The sequence below is a fragment of the Cygnus olor genome, chromosome 3, assembly GCF_009769625.2.
Source record: "Cygnus olor isolate bCygOlo1 chromosome 3, bCygOlo1.pri.v2, whole genome shotgun sequence".
Classification (NCBI taxonomy): domain Eukaryota; kingdom Metazoa; phylum Chordata; class Aves; order Anseriformes; family Anatidae; genus Cygnus; species Cygnus olor.
Window position 1 is genome coordinate 71,747,219 of NC_049171.1, and position 12,121 is coordinate 71,759,339.

At 41.7% G+C, this 12,121-nt stretch overlaps 1 protein-coding gene across 2 annotated transcripts; it reads right to left on the reverse strand.

Annotated features, from left to right (window-relative positions):
- Positions 1-813: 813 nt before the first annotated feature.
- On the reverse strand, positions 814-9,304 carry SOD2 (superoxide dismutase 2). Of its 2 annotated transcripts, none has more exons than XM_040554241.1 (5): positions 9,183-9,304; positions 7,965-8,167; positions 3,536-3,652; positions 2,448-2,627; positions 814-1,328 (listed from the first exon to the last, which is right to left on the reverse strand). In XM_040554241.1, the coding sequence occupies exons 1-5, from the start codon at positions 9,209-9,211 to the stop codon at positions 1,183-1,185; spliced, it is 675 nt and encodes a 224-aa protein (XP_040410175.1). In that variant the 5' UTR covers positions 9,212-9,304; the 3' UTR covers positions 814-1,182. The 2 variants fall into 2 exon arrangements, with proteins under 2 accessions (XP_040410175.1, XP_040410176.1); XM_040554242.1 differs by having other exon boundaries at positions 7,965-8,164; positions 9,183-9,277.
- Between the last annotated feature and the right edge of the window lie 2,817 nt (positions 9,305-12,121).

Consider the following 12,121-nt stretch of genomic DNA (forward strand, 5'->3'; position numbering starts at 1 on the left):
TTCCTATGGTAGTGGTAATTTATCTCCCTTCATCACCTAATAAAAGGCATTTCCTTTTTAAAAACACTTCTCCCCTTACTCCTACTTGATACTTCAAAACAGCAGCCTAGCACCACGGCAATGCAAGCCTCTTCCTTGTTTCTCTGAGAATCCGTCCTGAACTTAAAGGAGCATTCTGGGAACACTCAAAGAAAACTTACACACAAGGTACTTCATACATCCAGCGCTGTCTGAAAGACATGCAACAGAACTAGCAGAGCAACCAAAACACCCTAACCCTTGCCTCTCAAGACCTCTCAGGCATGCTCCCATATACCAGGCAGTACTTCATCCCTGTCTCAAGCATTAAGTTTAACTTGTTACTACTGCTTCAGGAACAAAGCTGTGGACAGTTTAGACTTGACAGAGGCACACAATCAGTCTCTAAAGCTAAAGGATGAATATATAGAATATACTTGAACAACCAGTATGAAGTGAGTACCACCCGCTGTCATTCAGTTCCTCTGTGAACAATTTAGTCTGTCCCAGTACTGTCATCTTTTGCCCAAGGTAACACTTCAAAAGCTAATACGTTGCTACGATACATGAAGATCTCAGACGAGAAATCCAGGAAAGACAGGGATAACTGAAGACCATCAAGTCAGGCAGGCACAGAAACGCCTATTTTCTGTTTTACCTATCTTCCTGATCTCTCAGAAAGTTGCAGAGCCTGTAATACAATAAATTACAGAAGGTGCTTCTCCTCCCCAGCCCTTTTCAAAGCAAATAACTGGACCAGCTGCTACCAAAAAAGAGTCTGTTACAGACAGAGAAGATTCTTTTGAGTTTTATTTGTTCATAGTAACACAAAGTATGTCTCCCCACTTAGGTATTTAAGTGCAACAAAGAAATCCATTACTTCAGTAAGCTTCAGCAAGGTGAGCTATGTTTTTATATGCAATGGAAAATATTATTTCAAGTGTCTCCCTTTGTTGCACAACAATTTAAAGCTTCAAAAATCTAAGGAATACCTTCCATAGGGTTAGACGAGCAGACACTTTGCTTGATTATGAAATGTTTTCGTTGGATAAGCTAAGTGTTTTCTGCAGTGGAGCTATTCATTTGTAAGCCACAGATACTACTACAAGGGTGATACCAAAGTAGAAGTGGTGCCATTTCAGTAGTCTGTGCAAGAATTCCACTCTACTTTTTGCAAGATGCATATCTTGAAGATACATTCTCCCAGTTGATGACATTCCAGATGGCTTTCAAATAATCAGGTCGAACATTTTTATACTGAAGATAATAGGCATGTTCCCATACATCGATTCCTAGCAAAGGAATAAGACCTGTAGAAAAGAAGGATAAAAACTTTAAGTCTATGAAAAAATGCTTCATATATAAAGTTTTATTTTGCTATTACCCAATTTCTTCAACTGTAGAAAGACAGAGCTCTCCAGCACATAGGTGCTCATTGCGCCATTTTACCTTTGGCTCTCCACACACACATGTTGTATAAGCTGAATGAAGTGATTAGGATAAGAACCTATGAATGCCCTAGAATTGGCTCAAAGACAGAACTGAAACCAGCTGAAGTCTTTTTTTTTTTTTTTTTTTAAGTTTACAGTTTATCTTTTGCACATGTAAGAACACAAGTATTTTCCTGAAATACACCACCACAAAAGAATCTCTTGCCATACCAATATTTTGTTTCCAGTGTTTTAATCACAAGTTATTAACTGTTTCATTACTTTCATTGCTTTTGTACTAAAACATCTTTCTAGTTGATGTTTTTAGTGGGGAGTTTTCATTGAGGGGAGGGGTGAAATTTACCCACTTTACCACTGTTCATCTCAACACTAGAACTATTTTATTTTTTTTTACCAGTGATAAGCAGCACACAGACCATTTTAAGTGTTATTTTATTATAATAATAATTATAACTATAATAAGTTATTTAATTGACATCCATCACTATCTACCAATAGTAAGGAAGCACACTATAAGCCTTCCATTTTAAACCTAGTACCCTGTTTCAAGACAAGAGTTGTTATATGCATCTTCCCCTCTGCTGCTGTCTGGCCTACACCCATGGTTCTGTAAATACCTCCTGTCAGAGAAAACAATCTAAATGTAACAGAATTATTTTTCCCAATACTCTTACAGGCAAGCTACTCCAATTACTCAGAAACAGCCCAAAGGAGCCTAACTGTCCGAGAGAGAGCACTTTCACAGTATGCCCCATCTATTTCCCTTTTGATTAGACAGACTGTAAACCCTATTGCTCTCCACAGAATTTCAAAGTCCTGGTTTACAAATGGTGTTTTAAAAACTCTGTTTTTCACTGCTGCTAGAAGTGAACTGATTTATCCAGCTATTTCTTCGTCATGTCTAAAAAATCCCTTTCCCATCTTGTACACTTGCCTCTGAAATCTACAAAAAGTGGAGGGGAAGGAAAGAAACCTGACCTGTTGTTCCTTGCAAAGGGTCTTGATTTGCACAAGCTGCTATCTGTAGGTGCCCTTGCTCTTTGTTATAGCCAAGCCACCCCCAGCCTGATCCTTGAACACCAACTGATACAGCTGTTAGCTTCTCCTTGAAGTTTGCGAAGGAACCAAAGTCGCGCTTGATGGCTTCCATCAATTCTCCTTTAAAAAAAACAGAGAAACTTCACAGAATGTCACGTACTTAACATCTTAGCTTCCAGATACTGCCTGAAAATAGAAGAGAAGCAGAAGCAGTTGGGCTCTGAGGGAAGGAACTGGCTAGACAAAATAGATGCATTGTTAATTAACAATCCTGTCGCAACCTGCTTAAGAGAGCAAGCAGACAGAAAGAGACAAAGGCAAGGCTTTAAAACACTTCTCCTGATAATGCCACCTGAAAAGAGCTCCATCAGAAAAGGACAGAACTGCTGAACTACTAGCAGAAATTTCAGCTTTGAAATTTTATGCACCTGAAGCCCACCTGTCTATAGACGGGCATATACACTTGATTCAAAAACTTTCAAGTTTACTACAACAGCTTTTGTGAGATCTTTATTATAGGGCCGTTAACTTTAATCGCAGGTCACTTGGAGATTATCACTCCTCTATCCTCTCAAAGGGATTTCTTCCTTTAGGTTTTAACTGTTAAACTATCCCTACTTGAAAATGGAGCATAAATCCAGTCACTAAGGCTGGGTGGTCTGCAGCACATTTCTTCCCTTTCTGTTAAAGCTGAGTAGTACATGTACACGAACTTAATTACCACAGCTCTGGATAACTATTTTCTCTTATGAAGATGGAAAGGACATATACAGCAATAGCCAAGTATTTTGCAACGTACATGTAATCAGCTTTAGAAATTAAATACATTTAGCACAGAACTAGCTTTTTGATTTTTTACCTTGCTTTCAAAAGTCCCTGACTTCCTCAGAATTATGGTAATTGTCATATAGAAAGGCAAATTAATTCTGAAAAAAATAAAGATTTAGCCTCTTCCAAAGAAAAAAAATATCATCAGTTCTGCTGGTCAATTAAAATTGACTCAATAAACCATCATAACAAGCACTAACCTTTAGGCTCTCCTCCTCCATTAGGTGAAAGATTTGTCCAGAAGATGGTGTGATTGATATGACCCCCACCATTGAACTTCAGTGCAGGCTGAAGCGACACCTGAGCTGTAACATCACCTAGGGATGCAGAAGATAAAAATAAATAAGTAGACAAATAAAAAGATCACCACCACAGTAGACACTAAATCGCCACTAGGCCTCCACCAATACCCAACATTTTTCAAGTCTTACCAGCCTTTAACACATCTATGGAAAAGATAAGGGGGTTTGTGACTGTTACTCATATTTTAGATGGTCACTGACAAACTGCATTAAATATTTCTTATCTTTTGCTTGTCCTATATGCGATCTGCCAATATTGCACCTCTCAGGCAACTCACACAACATATACAGTACTGAAGTATCTACTGCCATTCTACAGCTAAATAAAGCAACCAGAAGAGCCAGAATGCATTAAGGACTTAGCACTTGTAAATTGCTCAGTATTACCATTACTAGACAAGAACACTATTCACTCTTTAAGTCATTGATTTGCCCACTGTGAATTTTTAAACTTAAACATCTTGAACAGGGTGAACAGTTTGTGCTCCAGACAAAGTTGATGAGTACAGTCAGCACATAAACCAAAATGTTCCTCTCCCTCAAATTTTTCTTTTTTTTTGGGGTGTGGGGGCTGTTTTGATTGATTGTTTTTGGAAGAGATGTGATGACCCAGAACATTTTACTCAACATGAAGAACCCTGCATCTGAAACCTCTCCTCCAAATACCACTGTTTAATATAGGTGAACTCCCCAGTCCAAGCAGGCTTTAACTTAAAGAGAAAAACAAAGACCAGAAGTCCATCTAGAAGTATCCACAGCACATCTAAGCAGTGCACATGTAATGCTAACCCTTGTTTCCAGCCCTGCACATAACACTCATACCACCCAAGGTCAGACAACCTTGTACATCCCTCCTCCCCCTCCGAAACATGTCATATTCCTTAAAGAATTTATTGCTGCCTTATGTCTTTGAATCGCGTTGCACCATTTTAACACGAGTGTTTTGAATGCTATTTTGGCTTTTAAAATAACTGGAACATTGCACAAGCTTTTGAAGCTTTTTCCACCATTCCAGTACATTCTCAAGTAAGTCACCGGTGCAGGCAGCTGTTTCCCCCACTCACTTTCAGGAACGAGTGGTAGAAATCTTCCTATAGGAATAAATGAGTCATCTTAGGACAGACATGAAGACAAGTCACAAAGCAGCAGCACACCTGTTACTAAGGTTTGAATAGAGGATTCCATGTTCTCAGCATTTCCTCATACCCTTAAGAAACCATAATGACCTTGGTAAGTCTCATACAAATAAAGTATCTGAATGAAGCTGTTAAGTTCCACTGACTCACAAATCTCCCCATAATACAGAATTCAACACTTTGTTAAAATAAATTACAGTAATGCTCAATCACGCACCTTCGACTTAATTTTTGCTGGAAATGATCACTGTTATTGTAAAGAGTTTCCTTAAGAGGAAAAAAACAGTTTTCCATAAAATTTTCTTAAGAATCATTTTGTTCCTACAGGAATTCACTTTCAAGTGCAATACAGATTGATTTTTCTCTCATTCAGAAAAATATCTGTAAGTTAAAAAAGTGTGTAACTACTACATGGCCTCTGCAACTCCAGTCACAACCATACCCAGAGCAACAAAACCAGACAGGGACGGGACTGGAATAAAGCATCCCACGCAGCCAGTACTAACACTATTTCTGCATTCAGGTATCAAGTGAAGGATGAGACATGTCTCTCATATCCAGTTGAACAGCATCTTCAAGACATTTTCCTTGAATTTTGCATGCCTTTAAGAAACTAGGTTAATCCAGAACATATCCACGATATCACAAGCCAGGAATCCAAAAATAACCCAGGACATTTTAAACACCTTCGTTATTGTTTATGATACCATGCCCTAGAAGAAGCCACGACCACTATGAAGCTGAGACAGCATTTGATTGCTGTCCTTAAAACAGTATTTGGGGTGCTGTCAAAATCGTCCTGCTGAACTTGGCACTGGAAAAGGTGATAGACAAAAGTAACTTGCCCATAAGTTACTGCAACGTATCTTCAAATCTACTTGTATATAAGGCCCCCTCCAGCCTACTGCACTCAACACAGCCACACAGGACGATTCAGTAAACCAAGACAAACAGCTTAGAGGTAGTGCTCAAGAGACTTGTCAGCTCAGTTTCTCAGTCTGCTAAGAGTCATTCCTTTCCTTCGTAGAGCAGCTAAGTAAAGCACCATAGGTCAACTGTCAGAAAAGAACAGGAAATTCTGGTGGGCATAAATTTTCAATGAAAATATATTTCAAGGTTATTTCCTTCAGTTGGAAAAATCCTGCACGTTTTGATGAACCAGTAATCAGAACCAGATTATGCTGAAAGCTTTCTGGAATAAAGTTATTACTTCCCATGCTGGATCGGGTCACAGAGGTGCATACTCATTTTCAGAAGAACTGACAACACAAGCAAATGGACTCCGCTCAAGAAAGCTTTATAGTTGTCTAAACAGATATAGATAGGTTAAGAACATGTTAAAGATGATCTAAAGAGATTACTTCATCTCCTATTGCTGAACAGAAGCCATTGCCAAGGTTCTGTTATCCAGAAGAGATAGTGAATAGATGTGACAGAGATAGATGTGATATAGTGAATAGATGTGTTGTGTAACCTAACAGTGAAATGCTGTGCGAAAAGTTTTGGCCAGGCTCACTTTTTAAGTACGGGGAAAGAATGACATTGCTGACAGAATTAGGTGGCAGTTCAGACTCTGCCCTTTCCTAAAGTCTGGTCTTACTAGTCTTTCTAATGAGGGTCAAAATACCACTCACCGCATACTGCGCTATCACTGAACTAAAAAAGCCAACCCAAAACACACACACAGTGTAAGCAAGTATTTGTCTGGCTTTGATTTGCATGACAACCACAATACACTGCAAAAATACTGGCAGCAAAATCCTTATGGAAAGATTAAGTTCTACCTCTAGAAATACTACCCCCAAGACCAAGTGATGAGAGCCTATCAACTGACAGTATTTTTTTTTAAATACCTCAGAGGATCCACAGCACTGCAGATGTCTCTGCCAACCAGAAATTCTGCCTTCACTAGTGGCTGAAGCCTTAGTCATTATACAGCACTAGTAACATGAGCAGTAGATATACCGATTTCTTATAGTTTTGTTTCCCTCCTCAGTTGCAATAATTAATCTCTGCAAGACAATTTTCCCGGATCCACCACTGGTAGGACAAAGCAGCAATCTTGATTGCATGATTCTTAATCAAATCTCATTAGAATTTAAATGGCACAATTTATTTTTAGGCTTACATAGCCACTTGAAAATCTCTCAACTTTTACAAGTAATCAATGTCCTATATTCAAGCACACTGGTATTTCTCAGGGGCTACAAGGCTCAAGATTACTCAGACATAGACAATTTTCACACTCTCATCCAAGCCCAAACAAAATTACACTGTGGAGCAACTCAGCAACAAGGCATAAGTGAGTCTATAAACTAATCACCTTTTAGACATAAACTGAAGCTCTTCAGAAAGATCACTACTAAAGAACAAAAATATTCCGCCTCCTTAAAAAGATATATACATATATTTCACACATTCTCATCTCATCAGTCCAACTTAAAGACTGAAAGGAGTCTTTAAAAAAGCATTTCATGTGTTTTCACTGTGGTTTGTCTAAAACAACTGTAAAGTTTTTACAAAAGTCAGTGTATCTCAAGATTCAATTTGAAATATTAACAAAAAAAATCCATTACCTCTTGCTATGTATTTCAGTTCCTCACACTGGCATATGAGCTACATGACCCCTTAATTTGACTCAGTGACATACTGACAACAAAATCCAACTCTCTTCACTGGGTATCATATGGATGTTTGCCTTATATCCATTTGTACAGGACTAAGATTTCTTCACAAGAATCAGCAAAGCATCTGATGTGAGAACTGTCAAAGCGCACAAATTCCACTTTATGTACCTTTCATTACAAAGTATTTATTCAGTAAAATGACTGCAGCTTCCTATTGACGCTGTCTTTGGGTCCAGTTACTAGTGTAAACGTGGACTAAATCCACAAGTCAATACAGTTTCTCCATATTTTACAGTACTACAGAGGGTAGTACTTGGACTTTTGACTAACCCTACTTTCCAGTTACTAGCAACGCTGAAGCCCACCACACAAGCTTGATCCTAGTAACATTTCACTTTATTAAAAAAAATAAAAGGAAAAAGGCAAGGTTGAATGAAATATATAATCCAAAAATGTTTAAAGAAACTATTTCCTGTAGAAAGAAGTTGTCCTTTTTTTTCCTCCATATCACATCATCTGCGTAAACTAGCTTCCATCTCATCTGTTGACTGTGGATACACAAACCTTTTGCCAGTGCCTCTTTGTATTTTTCCTCCGCAACGTTCAGGTTGTTCACGTAGGTGGCATGGTGCTTGCTGTGGTGCAGCTGCATGATCTCTGCGTTAATGTGAGGTTCCAGAGCGCCATAGTCATATGGCAGGTCAGGAAGCGTGTGCTTTTGCCTAGGCACCAAGCACCCCAGAGGTGCTATCAGCTTGGCCCTGCTTCTAGGAGAGAAAAAACAGAAGGAAGACATCTTACTCAGTGCTTTAACACTTCAGCAGACTGAAATGACCGTTACGATCAGCTGCTGTAAATACACAAGGTGTTGTCTTAGATAAAGAAGCTGAATTCCCATTTTTCAAGAGCTCGGAGCAATAACACTGGTTTAATTGCAAAGATGAATGCACCTAACGGTCACAGGTACAGGGCTTTGCAGGGTAAAGCTGACACTCCTCAAACCACATACTCCAAGCCACTGCAAAGACACACTCCTGCGGGGGGAGGAAGGGAAAGCCAGCAGCAACACCGACATGTACAGCTCCAACTAATCAATACTGATTACAAGCAGAAGCCAAAACGTCCCTGTTAACTCTCTCTCCCTCCCTATCCAAAAAGTCTCTGCATTAAAAAATAAAAAGGTTGAAAACTGAACCACAGGGTTCCCAGGGCAGAACGTGTCCTGTAGTACCGTCTCTTCGGTGCGCCCCAGCAGAAACACGCGTGCCTCACCGTCCCCGCGGCAGGTACCAGGGAGCCTCAGGCTGCGTGAAAACAGGGCAGTAGAAAGCGGTGATGCCCGGCAAAGAAAACACCACAGGCTCCGCTTTCCTGTTTCACACCCCACGTTTTAACGACACACGAGGAAGCGTTCCCCCCACGACAAGAACCACGCAAGGCCGGGAGGAAGGGCGGCTGCTAGGGCCCCTCCGCCGGTGACCTTGGCGTAGATAAGGGACAAAACCCCGCGGCCAGGGAGAGGAGCAGCACCATGGCGATCCGGCAGCACCGAGCCAGGCGACAGAGCCCCCCGGCAGGGGTGCACGGGGGGTGACAGGGAGGAACAACCGCCAGCAGCCCCCCGAAATGGCGGGGGGGAGAAGAGAGAGCAGGGGACGAGCCCTCCGCCGCCGCCTCCCCGCCCTCCTGCGGCTCGGCCACGGAAGCCGATGGCTGCCCGGCCGCCCCCGCTGCCGCAGCCGAGCGGCTGGCATGGCGCTGCCTCTCCCCCCCGGCTCTCACCTGCCCGCCGAGGCGAGGCGACACAACATGGCGGCGGGCTGGCGGCGCGGCACTACACCCGTGGCGCAGCACGGCTGGGACCGCCCTCACGGCCGGGCGGGCGGTGCCGGGGGAGGTGGCTGAGGGGCCGCATGGCGCCGGGAGGCGGCCGCGGGGTGGGGTCGGGGACGTGAGGGGAGCCTGGGCTCGTCGCACGTGGAGGGGGAGTAGGGGCTGGAGGGCCCGAGGGGTTACGGTACTTGTGCCCCTGCCTTGGTACCGGTGTCAGAAATACCTGACGGGAGGGGAGGTGCGACAAAACGGAGGAAGGGGGTGAGAAAGGAGGGTCGGGAAATGAGGAAGACGAGATAGATGATGCTTTGTAGGGTACCCACCAGGCAGTCCTGCCCTCGACCACCACAGCTGGACAACAAACCACACCTCAGGTGCCTGTGCTTCTGCTGCAGAAACTGCTGTAATAGCCTTAGCCTTGATACCCAGCAGTCCTGGGAGCAAGGAAATCCAGCTTCTCCCAGCAAACCGGTGCCCTAGCTTGGGATAAGCAAACCTGTGGATGCTGACAGTGCCCCGCTTGTTTCCCTGCCTTCTCCTCACAGGCAGGACTGGGGAGCTGGGCACAGACAGCAGTGCTGCGCCCAGGAGCTAACAGGTTAAATCTCGCTGCAGATCTGGTGCAGCGGGTGCTCCTGACACAGGTAACTATTTCTGGCTCACAACACAAGGCTTGTCACCACTTAGCTCCTAGGCAAACTCACTCTTTGCTTTTGCAGTTAAAAATAGAGGATTATTAAAATATACATTGGGAGTGAAATATGCACATATAGCGAGCAGAACAGATAGCAAAACCATAAACAGGGATAGAGAAGAGTTAGACATGTTCAACAAAATGTTCTCTTTTTGGAAGAAAGCAGGATGAATCAGATATTAAAGTTTCACAGCCATAATGAAGACAAACAAAGTTTCATTTGCTAAAATTAAACTAAATTAACTACAAGATTTCCAGAAAAAAAAAGGTCCTTACCACTTTCTTCTGGAATAGTAAGGAACTGAATTATCTGAAATACTGGTAACAGTCCTCTCTCAGAAAACAAAAATGCCAAAGAAGTGTTGATCAACATTTTATGAATCGTAGACAAAACAAGGGATTAAGGTAAGAAATTCTACTGCCCAAGAAATAAAAGTAAAGGAAAATTGTTATCAGTGTGTTTTCATGGTAAGCTGGTCTTTTCAAAGACATTACTTCTGTGTAATGAGATTGCAACTCTAATTAACAAAAGCAACTGTAGGAGACATTTAGATTCATCTCCAAGTGATTGACTTAGTACCCTCTACTTGGATTTAAAGGATTTAGCTATACACAGCATTAACAGTGCACATGGTAGAAGGGATTAAAGATCAACTCACTGACTCAGTTATCAGACCAGTAGTTCACTAGTGTTTCCTAACAGGGCCAGGACTAAGAGGATCCCATCCCATCAGGGTCAAGTCTTGGCCCAGTGTTTCTATTGGTAGCCATAACCTTAGGACTTTTATTTTTGAAGTCAGCAGTTAAAAAAGCCTAACAGGACAGTAAAAAGAATACACTACTTCTGAATTGCACTGGTGATCAGTTGAAAACCATTAAGACTGATCAAGATAAATTGTTCACATATTACCTTTTATGTACAGTGTGCTTCAAACTGATTTACAGAGGGGACAAAAAAAACACGTCAATGTGAACACAGTAAAGCAAGTAGATCAGTCACTAGAAGTTTCAAAGGTTAATATTAACCAGGAATAGGAAAGCAAAATCACCTTTCCAAACAAAATGGTGAGACTACTAGACCTAATGCTCCACTAGGAAGTAGAAATTCTAGAAAGGGGTGAAAAAAGGTTCCATAAAATAAGTCCAGAGAGCCGACCTTCTCCTCTTCAAAAAAAGAGCCTGAACATTGACTGTGTGTAAACCTTACCCTTGGAAAGAGCTGTGGTGCATGCAGTACTGTCTGGGAGTAACCAACAGACAATTCAGCCTTGAAGAACCAGCTGGGGTACGGCTTAGCACCAGAACAGGCCCACTGAATACATGGGGCCAGACTACACTGCAGCAGTTCCTTCTGACCTCAGGAGTCTACATGTATTTTCCCCATTTATAATCATATTTTGTCCACCTTGCAAACTGCATAAATCTCTGACAACTTGACACAGGCAGAGTCAGGTATTTTTAGTGCTGCATAATTCATCAAAGGTGGGCTAAATAATACCTGTTAAACAGACATACCCTCTCTGCTTTTAAAGGAAACCCATAGAGGTGAGACAAAGGATTTCCTCAAAGTATTTCTTTAAAGTATTTGCGTTCATTTGTCACTTGATCCCAGCTATGTCTATACATACAATGGAGGACATTAACACCTTAAAATCCCGGGCTTCAGTACTGCAAGCAGAGGCAGGGCAGCAGCCTGTACCAGAGTTTGCAAGCAGCCCCACACTCCCATGAAAGGCTGGTTGCCATTAGGATCTATCCATCCCAAACTCCGGGAACAAGGAAGGCACTTAAAAACACCTTTTCAGCTATTTCATCTACTTACCTTTTTTGATCCGTTCCATTTTTTTTCTCACTTTTCTGAGTTTGTTTCCCAACACCTGTTTTTCTCCCAGCATCAGTTCAGCGGCCCTTAACACACATCGGAATGCTTCATTTGTGCACCTTAACTCCATCAGCTAAAATAATCAGTATTGAATAGTTAGTGCAAAATAATTCAAAGAAACATGAAAAATTAGTTCTCCTATAAGGCCAGCGAGGAAAGCTCTTCATTATGAAGCATTCTAGAAGATAAAGACAAATACTAGATTAAATGTAAACTATATGGGAAAACATCTTTGCTACCACAAAACCCTCAATCTTTTGCGTTTTGTCTTTTTAAACAAGCATGTGTATCCAAAGATCTTAAAGAACCCAA

What these genes read in the sequence shown, in the direction of transcription:
- SOD2 (XM_040554241.1), bottom strand. Translation starts at nt 9,211, where the DNA reads ATGTTGTGTCGCCTCGCCTCGGCGGGCAG. An exon ending in CGCCTCGCCTCGGCGGGCAG is followed by an intron (nt 8,168 to 9,182) that starts GTGAGAGCCGGG and finishes TTTCTCTCCTAG; the next exon opens with AAGCAGGGCCAAGCTGATAG. An exon ending in CCCTTTGCAAGGAACAACAG is followed by an intron (nt 1,329 to 2,447) that starts GTCAGGTTTCTT and finishes TCTTTTCTACAG; the next exon opens with GTCTTATTCCTTTGCTAGGA.